The sequence below is a fragment of the Scardinius erythrophthalmus genome (assembly GCF_964197995.2).
Source record: "Scardinius erythrophthalmus genome assembly, chromosome: 20".
NCBI classification, from domain to species: domain Eukaryota; kingdom Metazoa; phylum Chordata; class Actinopteri; order Cypriniformes; family Leuciscidae; genus Scardinius; species Scardinius erythrophthalmus.
In genome coordinates this window covers 28280586-28295270 of record NC_138240.1, presented here as the reverse complement: position 1 = coordinate 28295270, position 14685 = coordinate 28280586, and the positions used below count along the sequence as shown (strand labels likewise).

General features: G+C 35.4%; 1 protein-coding gene across 1 annotated transcript in view; it reads left to right on the top strand.

The window, feature by feature from the left end:
• Positions 1-14013, top strand: part of mtor (mechanistic target of rapamycin kinase) — a 253459-nt gene extending 239446 nt beyond the window's left edge. The window contains exons 54-58 of the mRNA XM_081349573.1: positions 957-1022; positions 2646-2726; positions 13071-13151; positions 13313-13418; positions 13597-14013. Coding sequence (XP_081205699.1) covers positions 957-1022; positions 2646-2726; positions 13071-13151; positions 13313-13418; positions 13597-13612 — 350 coding nt within the window. The 3' untranslated portion in view covers positions 13613-14013. The remainder of the gene's footprint in view (positions 1-956; positions 1023-2645; positions 2727-13070; positions 13152-13312; positions 13419-13596) is intronic.
• Positions 14014-14685: the final 672 nt, after the last annotated feature.

Genomic DNA, 14685 nt, shown 5'->3' with positions numbered 1-14685 from the left:
CAATGTTTTGATTTGATTGTAAGTGGACACATACAAAAATAGAAATATCACAGATTATTTTTTTATATTTCTTTTTTCTGTATGACCATAAATGACGGAGTAATTTAAGTTTATAGTGCTACAATGTGAAGAAAATCCAGCAAAACGCGTGGGCGCGTTTGTCGACCTCAGAGGGTTAATAAGTGATATGTTCATTATTTTATGTATGTTTTGTCAATTCAGTTATAAGTCATTTACATTTGATTAGTTAATGATTAACTAATCATTTACAAAACATGACTATGCGTTTCATAAATATTTAATAAATTGTTACTTTTTTTGTTTTGTTTTGCTCACATCTGGTGCACAGTGGTTAAAGACTCCATGTTCAGAGTGTAAACTATTCATCACTTGTAAATGTGTTTCACATCATTCGTAGATAAGATTTGTTGATCTTATGTCTTATTGATTCTTGAAGTGGTAATCTACGAATGATGTGTAACACATTTACAAGTGATGAATAGTTTACATTTTAGATTAGGGGATGCAGAAAGTGTTGTAAATGATTTATTCATGCGTTTACAAATCATTGTGTTGAACACTGTTACTTACCCGTTACAAATTATCTGTACGTGTATACAAGGCATTTACAACACTTTCTGCAATTCCTCTAATTGCTACATACATACAAAAAAAAAACATAATTTATTAAACATTTATGAAACGCATATTCATGTTTTGTAAATGATTAGTTAATCATTAACTAATCAATTGTAAATGACTTATAACTGAATCTACAAAACATACATAAAATGTTAGTATATCACTTGCTAATCATTTATGAATGTTTTGTAAATGATTAGTTCATCATTACCTAACCACTTATAAATGACTTACAACTGAACGTTATTATAAAGTGTTACCCCTCAGGGGTTTGTGAATGTTAAGTAACTGGATGTTTCTGTTCTCTCCTACAGCAAACACTAAAGGAAACAAGCGCTCCAGGACCAGAACTGACTCCTATACGGCAGGACAGTCTGTTGGTGAGTCTTGACTTTAACCCCTTCTAATTAGCAATACCATAATAGGTTAAACTCCCCTATGAAATAACTTGACAAGCACAGTTTTCGGTAAAACTTTATTTTGATGGTCCCCTTTGAACATTCTGTTGACTATAAATAATTTTGCAACTACATTTCAATTTATTCTAACCCTTACCCTACTAGTCACTCTAATGAGATTTAGTAGACATGTAGGTGCAACAATACTTATAGTCGAAATACTTAGAATGTGTTAAAGGGACCATCAAAATAAAGTGAAACCCAGTTTTTTTTCATGCGTTTTATTTCCTTCTGAAATAGAGTGTCACAGTCCCGCCCACAGCCCGAGAGAGCTTAGGTGCCGGAAGTAAATTTCCCATTCATTTCGCCCATTGACGTTTTGGAAAAATCTGTATCTAAAGAGTTTTAGAGCATGTCTGAGAATAACCCGCTACGGCTGAACTCATAGGCATACAACACATCATTTCGAGTGAAAAAACGACGAGAAAATACAAAAAAAGTCAAAGGTACAAGACTGTGTACATATTTTCATTTCCGAGCGAAGGAACTACTCATCCCATAAACCAACGCGCCTCACTGAAGTCGACTGAAGCCACAACTGCGAAAGAGCCTTTTGAGCGACTTTCAAATCTGACGACAGCCACGCGAACTTTTTCTTGTGCAGTTTAAAGCAGTATTTCAGTAGTAATCGTGTAAATAATAGTGTTTTATATAGGTATTGTGTATTGAATTTTATATTTATCATCGTGTATTTTATTGTGTATTTTATATTGTGTGCGTGTGTGAAAAGCGGTTAACGATAACGTTAGCAACATGGTGCAGTGTTTTGTACCTGACTGCAATCACCGCTCAGTCGTCAACACATGTCGTTTCCAACACGGACTTTTCGCGGGGTTTAACCAGACAGTTACACGAGCTCCACCAATCAGATGCATCACTGTGGGGTTGTGGGATTGTTCAGGATTGTGGGTAATGAAGTACTTCTCCAAGACATCGCGAATAAAAGGCATTTATCTCAAAACAAGGTTAGTGCCCCATGAACTTTTGGCGGTTATATGAGCATATACAATCGCTTAGTACAGCCGTAGCTGGTTTTAAGTCTACCATGTATGGTTACGTTTTTATGGCTTATACCCCAACTGTCAATGGAGAAATTGTATTGAATTCTTACTTCCGGCACCGGCTGTGGGCAGGACTGTGACGCTCTATTGGAAGTTAGAAAGGTAGCCAGTAGCCTTTCATTTACATCACAGCAGTGATCCATGATTTGCTACTTTGCTACCAGCAAAAGTTTTTTTAACTTTTAGAAGCAGAGTAGTATACAGATGACCTCAAGCTAAAGTCTTGTTCACACAGAAATTACAGGATATGTACTGAGAAGTTGTTCCGGCAACTGTTCTGGCATTGCATGATTTTGTTCACACTGCCAGAGCTTTCTCATATACAGTACAATGCTTTCATTCACAAAAACACCCAAGCAGTAAAGACTTAAGTGACGTTATGAAATGGCATCTAATGTACTCATCCAGAATTTCCATCAAAACTAATGCATGTTCATGATAATAGATTTAATTTTGTGGTATGTTTTTGGTATGTTTCCTGTAGAAGCCATGGAGGGTATTGACCTGGGAGAAACAACCCACAAAAAGCCAGGAACTACAGTGCCTGAGTCAATTCACTCCTTCAGTAAGTCCTTGAGGACTTAACTTCACTCCTTAAAGTTATGCTGCTTTCTAGTCCTCCTTGCTAGTTCCAATTTACAAACTCAGAAGTCATGATTATGATCTAAAGTGATTTTGGTTTGAATGGTGCGAGGACCCTGGAATTGTTCTGTTTATTATTTTCTAATTCTGGAAACTGAAGAACTTATTTTCCGGAAAACTTATTTTTTTTAATGAAATAAACGTGACTTGACTTGATCTGAGTGCCGAATTGCAGAGCCGGTGCAAACATATCTACATCCTTATGATCAGATGCTTTCTCAACTGCACTTTTCTCATTCTTGTGTTTGTTGGGTAAGCGTAGCACAAATAAACCATATATAAAACACCACTTCTAACAGCATAGGCAACATAGGAATGTTTGCAAACAGTTCAGGTATTTCAAATCTGGGTAACACTTTATAATAACTTTCAAGAATAAATCATTAACAAACATTATATAATGCTTAACTACGGAGCCCCCCTAGTCCCACTTTGGCAAAAAAAAATTATTATAACTATCTTGTGGCCTCAAGATAGTAACTCGTGGCCTCAAGATAGTAACTCGTGGCCTCAAGATAGTAACTCGTGGCCTCAAGATAGTAACTCGTGGCCTCAAGATAGTATATCTCGTGGCCTCAAGATAGTAACTCGTGGCCTCAAGATAGTATCTCGTGGCCTCAAGATACTAACTCGTGGCCACGAGAAAGTAAGTTTTTTCAAGGCGAACGTTCCTTTTAATGTTTCCATGGCGACGCGTCACGCGATACACCGCAGCCACAATAATACTGTATGACAGATGTGTCGCTTTTATTTCGCTTTTCCTTTTTTATTCAAAATATTCACAAACTTGCTTACCATGTCATCAACTAGCCCCTGAGAGTACGGCGCCACATTTAGAATGTTCAGTGCTGCCAGATTCAAACTGTGCTTTCGCGCATTGGCTGGCGCTGAGCCAGAGTCGGACGCGTTCAGCGCTGTCATCACAACTAAGCAGTTTTTTCAACTTCATAATGTTTATTTTTGGTTTCAGATATTTAAATACACATAAGCACGAGTAAAACAATACATTTGGAGTTTGTAAAACACACTGGTGTCTGTGAAGCAGCAATAACAATCTATTCAAATATAATTTGCCGACATGTGTTATTCATATTAGACAAACATTGCAAGACAAGGAACTATAAAGTTTACTCTATTCTTCTCAGTTCACCGGCCACTTTCTTGCATTTATTTCGGGAGAAACTGATGAATTTACGTGCTGTAAATCCGACTGACAGGACAACATTGCAGCGCCCAGCTCATGTTGGGCGTCAGTTTGGTTTGAAATGTGGTGGGGACAGAGACGCATTTGGAAGTGCATTTTCAGAAGTGCTGGGTACAATGACGCATTCATTTTTTTCTCTCTTTCGCGCAGGTTATAAGACGATGTCCTGTAGCTCAGACACGGCCCCACTTTTCAACAGGCCCACCCAAAACTTTCAAAAAAAAAAAAATTTGATAATTAATAATTTGATTAAAAAATAATCAATAATTATTAAAAAAAATCGCCAATAACCTCATAATTTGTGCTAAAATAGTGCTTAGTTTTAAAAAACATTTTTAAAAGCTGGTTATATTTTGATGTTTCTGCGTAAGTTCAGCAGACAGTGAGGTTCGGGTTAGTTCCGATCAGAGTGGAGAGCGCATTTCTGAATATTCCGCTCCGCTGGTCCACTTCGTAAAAGTAATGATTATGAATGCGTCTAAATGTGTCTAAATACGCCGTGAATGTGAATGTGTATCTTTATCACACGCTCAAAAAGCTTAAGCAAATAGTATCAGCCCCCAATCATGCAAAATTAATCAATGAATTAATCTTTTTGAAAATATATTTTATATAGGCTTTTTTATATTTTATATAGCCTATACGTTTTTTTAATATTATATATTATACAGGCCTAATAAGATTTATTTTTGTTAATAGGCTATATCTCCATTACCTAGAGATATAATTAAACAAAAAGTAGTCAAAACACATCTAACAGAACATAAGTTGTTTATTTTTTACAACATTGTGTTCTTATTTTGTTTAATTAAGATGTATAACGGATTGTCACCTTATAAACAGTCCCTTTTTTAATGGAATGATACACCCTTATAATAAAGAAAAAGCTTCAGTGATAAAGAATATGAACGCAATGCATTTAATTATACATTAAGCGTTTTCCTTCCATAGAAACCCTTTATTATTTAAAATAGGTGAATTATTTAAAATACATTTGGAGTTTGTAAAACACACTGATGTCTGTGGAAGCAGCAATAACAATCTATTCAAATATAATTTGCCGACATGTGTTATTCATATACAAACATAGTGCAAGACAAGGAACTATAAAGTTTACTCTATTCTTCTCAGTTCACCGGCCACTTTCTTGCATTTATTTCGGGAGAAACTGATGAATTCACGTGCTGTAAATCCGACGAACAACATTGCAGCGCCCATAGATCAAGATCAGATAGAGATAGTCTATCAGATAGACTAGTTGATGACATGGTCAGCAAGTTTGTGAATATTTTGAATAAAAAAGGAAAAGCGAAATAAAAGCGACACAATAAGGCGTTTCTCAATGTCAAGGAAGGATCCTCGGAAGCCAGAATTTCGAGGATGCTACGTCATTGACATCCGTCGAAGGACCGTTCCAATGTCGAGGATCCTCGGAATTTCCACCAAGGACTGAGTCCTTAGTTCGAAAAATATCCCATATACAGGAAAGGATGCATATGTGTAGCCTTCGCGCTCTCAAATCACCCACAATCCTATGCGCGCAGCTTTGCTATCTTGTTCAAAAAATTCAAAATGTTGGACGTTAACGGAGTCGGAGCGTTAACGGATCAATATGCTTTCAAATGTAAATATATTTACGTTACCAAACATTTGTTTAAAAAAATAATTACATCCATTATGTTATGGGTCAAATTGACCCGCACTGTTTAAACACACTTGACAGTCAAATAATCAATATGATTAAAAAGGAGTTCATTGATTTAAAAACGATTATATTGCCTGAGTGAACAGAACTGCGTCCATAGCAACGCTCTGTTTTTCATTTTCACTGACGTAATGAAGCACTGACGTGCACTTGCTAGCCTGTTTCATTTAAGTGTTCTCCGAATGCTAAAGAGGAGCCTCGCCTAGCCTCTGAAGGAAGTGACTTGGAAGGACCAGTCCTGCCAAGGAAGTATCCTTGACATTGAGAAACACCTATAGTCATTATTGTGGCTGCGGTCAATCGCGTGACGCGTCGCCATGGAAACATTAACATGGAAATGTTCGCCTTGAAAAAACTCACTTTCTCGTGGCCACGAGTTAGTATCTTGAGGCCACGAGTTACTATCTTGAGGTCGAAGTACACGGTCGTTAAAGACTCCTAATATAAAGTGGGACCAGTCATTCTTATATTGTTCAATTTTATGTTGAACATCTGGATCACTCATAGCTACCAAGCACCTTTTTGCATGTGTACTTTTGTAAATCTAAAAAAAGTGCATTTGGTAATATGAACTGAAGTTTAATGGCATTTGAAAGCATTTTAATTTACAGTCAAACCAAAATGTATTCAGATACCTTCAACATTTATCACATTATCACAGTTTATTTGCTATAGTTTAGAAAATGGTAATAAAATATGACAAGAACTCCAAATCAGATGATATTTCAGTGGTTTCGGCCATCCTTCTGTTAGACTGTCTCACAAATGAATTATGTTGAATATCTGTCAGCTGTTTAATTTAAGTACACAATTAGATAATACCAATTTAGGTCAAACAATTACCAAGCAATGCTTAATCTTGTTCAGTCTGTGGTGTAAAAAAAGGTCACATTAGCAATTAAAGAAAAAAACACTTAAAGGGATACTCGACTTTTTTCGGAAATATGCTCATTTTACATCTCCCCCAGAGTTAAACAGTTGAGTTTTACCGTTTTAGAATCCATTCAGCCGAACTCCGGGTCTGACGGTACCACTTTTAGCATAGCTTAGCACAGATCATTGATTCTGATGAGTCCAGTAGCATTTCTTTCAAAATGACCAAAGAGTTTCAATATTTTTCCTATTTAAAACTTGACTCTTCTGTAGTTAAACCGTGTACTAAGATCGACGGAAAATGAAAAGTTGCGATTTTCTAAGCCTATATGACTAGGAACTATACTCTCATTCCGGCGTAATAATCAAGGAACTGTGCGGCTGTACCATGGGTGCAGCAGGCGTAATGATATGACGCAGGCGTAATGATATGACTATAAGACTCTGCTACTCCCCAGAAAAAAAATGCTATTATATGCATGTAATTTTAGTGTCAACGTAATAAGCAATGTTCATTATGCGTCAATATTTACCGATAATTGCTGCAATAATAGCTGCTGCTCTCTGCCCCGCTTAAAATCATTGGCAACGCGATTTGTTTGGAACTATTAAGAGCTACACGAATCACGTGACCGCGCGGCGGCGAGATCACAGCGGCTGCACACTGCACAGACCATTCGGTGGTGAATGATATTAAAATACTGCGAGATCAATTAGAGTGTTCTAGTGTAGACGGCTGTATGCTTTTCAATCACTCTCGCGATGTCATAAACTGATCGGTCTGTGCAGCTCCGGTTCAAGTCGAACAAGCCTAGTGTGTCGCAACCTTATAGCCTACTGTCTATGGTCGCAACTCTCATATTTAACGGCTCTGGTTCACGCAGATAGTGCCAAGGCAAGTTCAAAACAAAGCACGCACGTTAGGCTAGTGATTGGTGGCTCGTTTGACCAGTTAAGTTTTTATCCACTCATGAATAAAAAGGAACGACTGATTTTGAAAATGTAGTAGAGTAAAAAGTAAGATATTTGACTTAGAAATGTAGTGGAGTTAAAGTAAAAGTCTTCCAAAATTTAATTACTTAAGTAAAGTACAGATACGCAAAAAAACTACTTCTGGGAAATACGTCACAACACTGGAGAAAAGTCGTTTGCAACTTCCGGTTCACGGGGACTTTAAGTACAGTAACGAATTACATTTACTTCGTTACTGTCCACCACTGGGTTTAACTACAGAAGAGTCAAGTTTTAAATAGGAAAAATATTGAAACTCTTTGGTCATTTTGAAAGAAATGCTACTGTACTCATCAGAATCAATGATCATTCTGTGCTAAGCTATGCTAAAAGTGGTACCGTCAGACCCGGAGTTCGGCTGAATGGATTCTAAAACGGTAAAACTCAACTGTTTAACTCTGGGGGAGATGTAAAATGAGCTTATTTCCGAAAAAAGTGGAGTATCCCTTTAAGCAAAACATGGTCAGGTCAAAGTGTCTGAATAATTTTTGGTTTTAAATTTGTATTAATTTTACTGGTAGTCCACTGTATGAAGAATTTGTGGGTATAATATGTCACAGTTTACTTTATTTTGCTAGCCTCACTTACATAAATGAACTATAGTGTCCTGCACCCAAAACAAATATCAAAAATTATATCAGGTGTCTGAATCATTTTTAGTTTGACTGTACATTAAATTATGATCTGTTAATCAATCAACATGTAATGTTGAATAAATTCATTAGTAAACATTAACACGCATATTATCTAATATTTCTAGCTATGTGAATATATATTAACTAATGATCTGTTAAGCATTATATAATGTTTGTTAATGATTTATTAAAGAAAGTTATTATAAAGTGTTACCCTCATTTATTTTAAACACTCAAATGTTGTGCTGTCACCCGGCTCACCTGTTATCTAGTAACCACAAGAAGTGACTGCATCTAACGAATACTTTTTGCATTATTCATTTGAACGTGTCAGTCATTATCTGTTCATTTCTGAATAAGGTATTGAACATATCTCACAAGTGTATCAAAGTTGACTGCAGCAGTCAGTTAATAGGCAAAAATCTAAAATATCAGGGGAAAAAAGATAAATGAGATAATATTTTTAATTATCCCAGTAGTTACCATATACATTTTTGCCATTTTGATACTATACAAAATATTATAGAGTAATAAAATTTACTATACTCGTAATAAAATTATTTCAATTAATTGTATACAAAATCAAATCATTTAACAATATTTGATAAATAAGCTATAACCACTTGTGAAAAAATATTTTACACATTGCTATGTGACATCAACATGCATTTATCATTCTTAAAATCACAATATGAACGTTAATCTTCAAAATTGTGTTATTTTTCTTCAACATTTCTTCCAACTCCTCACGAAATGCAATTCATCAACACAAATTCAAAATTATAAGAACTTAATTGTAAAATGATTAGCAAGTTAGCAACTAAGAAATTTAGCAACACAACAGGCATAATAGGATAGCTAATGTTTACTGTTGGTTTAAGTACATAAGTATAGTTAAACAAACCTTTAACATTTCATAACATTTCAATTTAACGTCTCACAAACTACTGATACACTTTTCTGCCCCTGCTCAAGAGATATTTATACAGAATCCGCAGATTCTCTCACTCGCACGGACATGCTGAATCTCTCTGGCCCAGTTTCTATTTCTCTCTATGCAGTTTATATATGTCCAATTATGATATTGTCACTGAAACATTACAATGTATTTAATTGTGACTTGTATTGCGATGTGTCTATTTTATTATTAGAGAAAGTGAATTTATAGTTGAAAGGCAGTGGGTTAAATCACCAGTGTGAACAGGTTTAAATCTTGGTCAAATTAAATAAATCAAAAATAAGAAATATAATTAAATATCTTCAAATGTTTTTCAAATATGAATGAAAGTCTTATCATTAAAATAAATATAGCTGCGAGCAGCAATTATCGGGGTTCAAGCAACGAGTTCTTTATGACATCAATGCTTTTGGGGTCTAGGCCCATGGTTATAGCAATTTTCTTGTTTTTTATGTTATAGCGCCACCAAGAGGCTAAACTCCACAATCATTATATTTTTTGTTGTGACCTCAGATTGAGCTCTTACATATGTGTACCATTTTTATAACCATTTTAGTAAATGTAACCCCGCCCACTTAAAACATCTTGGTGTCCTGTTGCAAACGTGAATCGAAATTTTTAACTGTTAATTGATAATTATAGATTTTTAGACTCAAGAGCATATTTCTGCTCTGGTTTGGTTCCGATTGGGCTAAAAACCTAGGACTAGTTCGTAAAAGTAGCTTTTGGTCAAAATCCAAAATGGCTGAAAAAATTCCATGGCAGAAATGAAATCGGACATTTATTATTTGTCTTGAGCCAAGGATTCCAATTCCATCTACGACCAATGGTCTCGGAGTTATGAGTGATTTCACGTTTTTAATTGCTGTGGCGGCCATTTCAGTTGCTGAAATTTCTGCGCATTGCGCTTGAACCCCTAGTAAAATAGTTTAGTAATTATTATACTTTTGTGTAATTCACGAAGCCCAGCCAGTGATGCGCGGGTCAATAAACAACCCGCACCCGACCGACGTTTTCAACTAACCCGCCCGCAACTCGGACCGCAAAAAAAAAAAAAGAAGAAAATATTGTACCCGACCCGCTTCCTGACCCGCATTTTTTAAAAGTAGCTTCCACTCCCCAGTCTTCACCTTTTCTCTTGCCGCCTCCATCTCTACCTGTCCTGCAGACTGAGCTCGTGTGTCATCTTCGCGCCAGTTATTCAGACAATAAAGTGTAGGCCTAGAGCATGTGAGCGGGAGCGAGCGGATCTTGAACAGAGCGCAGAGCGGCATTTTTAAAAGGACGGAGCGTCGCCCTGTTTCCCGCTCCAATTTCGCTCCGCGCACACCACGATTCTGAAGCATGCTCAGTCAAGCCTGACTCAGTCTACTGTTGATGACTGCAAGATGGATTCTATTTTCAGTGAAAACTCGGCTCAATAATTGAGTTAAAAAAGTAGGCTAGCCTACTTCAAAAAGGAAAATAAGAAGTCATACAGGTGTAGCCTAGCCTACTATAATATAAAACTAACTATAATGTGGTAGAAGAAAACGAATGTGGAGACATCGTTTCAGTCAGTAAATTCATTTTGGAATCTAAAAGGACACATCTCTCAAAAACATGCAGTGTGCTATGTGAACACGCTGGGAAGAAAGCAAAAGGTTAGCAAATTGAATATGGTAACTTGTAACAAAGTGTAAATTAAATATAGCTTAATATTCAAACAATTGATACAAGCCCATTTAAATTTTTTAAAAGTTCAGTTATAAGAATGTTGGCCTAATAGTTAATTTAGCCTACTTTTAAAACGTTTATGTATTTTTTTATATATTTTTGTTTATATAAATTTTATTTATATTATTAGGCCCATTTATTCGTTTTATTTTACAGCAGTTTGGGTGTACAATGGATATAAGCCCATTTAAATTTTAATCGTGCGCGTTGCGCAAAAGTTCACTTATCAAAATTCTGGCCTAATAAATTTACTTTTAAAAAATGTATGTAGTCTATTTGAAAAATGTTGTTGTTGCTCATTAGTTCTTTAGGAGGTAAGGCTGTGGTCTATGGTATTTTATTAGATCCCCTGTTTTAATTTTTTCCTTTGGTTTGCTTTAATTAAATCAAGGGAATTAATAATACAACATGCTTACAATTTAACTAAAATAAAGGAATTCATAAAAAGTGCTTGACTTAAAGGAACATGCTGACTTTTGGGGACTTTAGCTTATTCACCGTATCCCCCAGAGTTAGATAAGTCCATACATACCCTTTTCATCTCTGCGCGTGCCATAACTCTGCCTGACGCACCCACCGCTAGCCTAGCTTAGCACAAAGACTGGAGGTAAACGGCTCTAGCTAGCATACTTCTCCCAATAAGTGACAAAATAACGCCTACATTTTCCTATTTACATGTTGCGATTTGTATAGTGACAGCGTATACAAATAACAAGGTTACATGAGACACAGTCATCTTCTAACCGTATACATACTGGGAACTATATTCTCAGCACCTGAGAAGCCCTGTGGTGAGGAGCAGAGTTGGAGTAAATCACTCCGCAGAAGTAGCAGTGCTTCACCTTCTGAGAATATAGTTCCCAGTATGGATTTAGAAGATGGCTCGGTCTCATGTTACCTTGTTATTTGTACACGCTGTGACTATACAAATTGCAACATGTAAATAGGAAAATGTTGGCGTTATTTTGTCACTTATTGGGAGCAGTATGCTAGCTAGAGCCGTTTACCTCCATTCTTTATGCTAAGCTAGGCTAGTGGTGGGTGCGTCAGGCAGAGTTATGGCACGCGCAGAGATGAAAAGGGTATGTATGGACTTATCTAACTCTGGGGGATACGGTGAATAAGCTAAAGTCCCAAAAGGTCGGCGTGTTCCTTTAATACATGTACACAATATCTTTTTTTGTGCATGTCCTGTGCAATTTTCTGTAAAGTAAAAAAGGACAGATAACGAACAACAAAGTATGTGCATGACCTATTCAAATGCATCGCCTTATTGAATTTTTTATATGAATTTTAAACATTTTATATAAATGTATTTGTGAGAAATATTAAATAATATGGTCATCATATTGACAAAATATACTAATCTATGTATTAGAAAACTAAGCCACTACTCTTAATGCTGCCATGCAGAGAAATTCCTTACATTTTTATTGTATGGCAAGGAAAATAGGATTCAATTATGTAAGGAATAATTGACGAAAAGTGACCAATAGGCTAGCGAAACTGTAAGTTCATCTGCTCTAAGAAACGCCGTTATTACCTCGCTTGTGAGAAATGTCATGTAGGCTAGCTTTTAAACAATTTTACTGATAAAATCTTCAAAACAGCACTTACAACACGTTACTGTGCGATTGTGTGTCCGTACTGTATGTGTGTGCGTTTGAGTGAGAGAGAGAGAGCGGGAGAAAGAGTTTATGCTTTCTAATTTTGCCGTGCGTTACCCTGGAAATAATTGCACACCTTGGAACATTTGTCAATCAATCAGAATCAAGCATTGAACAGCCCCGTAGTATAAATAAGTAGAAATGCACACCTGTTTCATGTGTAATTATCTAAAATACGAGAAACACTTATATGATATGCTTGCTCTGCTAGCACAACTAATAATAATTTTGAATTGAAATAGTAGATCAGTATGTAATAATATAATAATGTAATGTAATAATATAATATAATAATAAAGTCTTAAAGAAAAGAAAAGAAAAGAAAAGAAAAGAAAAGAAAAGAAAAGAAAAGAAAAGAAAGAATCTGCTTACTCTGGCGTATTCATTCAAAGAAATTCATAAAATAAAATAAAAATGCTTACTGTATTCATACAAAGAATCAGATTTCAGGCTGTGTGTTTGTCATTGACATTGTTGCTTCATTTTTTATTCCTTCAGTTGGAGATGGCCTTGTGCAACCTGAAGCCTTGAACAAGAAAGCCATCCAAATTATCAACAGGGTGCGGGACAAGCTAACTGGTAAGCAAAACGCTGGCCTTTTCTCTTTTAGACCACAGAAGACTGAGCACACATTTCTAAGTGACTTCACGATTCTAGCACTAACATACGGTACATTATCAAACATCAATAGCTAGTAAAATAAATATTAATGGATTCATGTGAATGTTTTTTACTTCTAGGACGAGACTTTTCCCATGATGAGACCCTGGACGTACCTACTCAAGTGGAGCTGCTCATCAAACAAGCTACTTCGCATGAAAACCTGTGCCAGTGTTACATTGGATGGTATGTGTTTTTATTGTCTTGCTTAAGAGATTGTACGAAGTGTAAAACCGATATTTAAATGTATGTTTTATTTTTTATTTTTTTTTACATATTTCAGAAAGTGTTATTTTATCCTGTGATATATGTAGTGTTGAGTGCTTAAAGTCGTTTTTTTCTCTCTCTCTCTTATTCTCTTTAGGTGCCCTTTTTGGTAGAGCTTCATATTGCTACTGCTTTCTTTTTCTTTATTTTTCTGTTAAATTCACCTTGGATAGTGATGCAAGCACATACTTTGATAATTGACATTGATTTGGGGAAAAAATGAAGCAGTCACTCTTCTAAGCAAACTCCTGAAAAATCTGAAGAATTAATCTTGGTGGAGATTTTGTAATATGACTATCACATTGTCAGTGTTTTATTTTATTTGAAATGATTTGTACAATTTGTACAGGGACAAATATCACCAAAAAATAAAGAATTAAAGAAAATTAAGAAACTGTTTCATATAGAAAATGAAACCGATTTTATCTTCATGACAGTTAAATGTTCTTTACAATAAAAATGTGTAAATGATGACCCGAATATTAAATGATGACAATATAATCTTATATTACTCAATGTCTCCTCCATTAGCAATGTTTATGTCAGTGTTTCAGTAGCAATAGTCATGTTAAGATACGCTTGATATTACCCAAATGGGTAACACTTTATAATAACGTTCAGTTGTAAGTCATTTATAAGTGGTTAGTTAATGATGAACTATTCATTTTCAAAACATTCATAAAAGATTAGCAAGTGATATACTAACATTTTATGTTTTGTAAATTCCGTTACAAGTCATTTACAAGTGATTAGTTAATGATTAACTAATTATTTACAAAACATGAATATGCGTTTCATAAATGTTTAATAATTTTTTTTTTTTTTGCCTATATAGCAATTAGAGGGTGCAGAAAGTGTTGTAAATGCCTTGTACACACGTACAGATAATTTGTAACAGGTAAGTAATAGTGTTCAACACAATGATGTGTAAACGCATGAATAAATCATTTACAACACTTTCTGCATCCCCTAATCTAAAGTGTAAACTATTCATCACTTGTAAATGTATTACACATCATTTGTAGATTACCGCGTCAAGAACCAATAAGGCATAAGATCAACGAATGTTATCTATGAATGATGTGTAACACATTTACAAGTGATAAATAGTTTACACTTTAGATTAGGGGATGCAGAAAGTGTTGTAAATGATTTATTCATGCATTTACACATCTATAACAGGTGT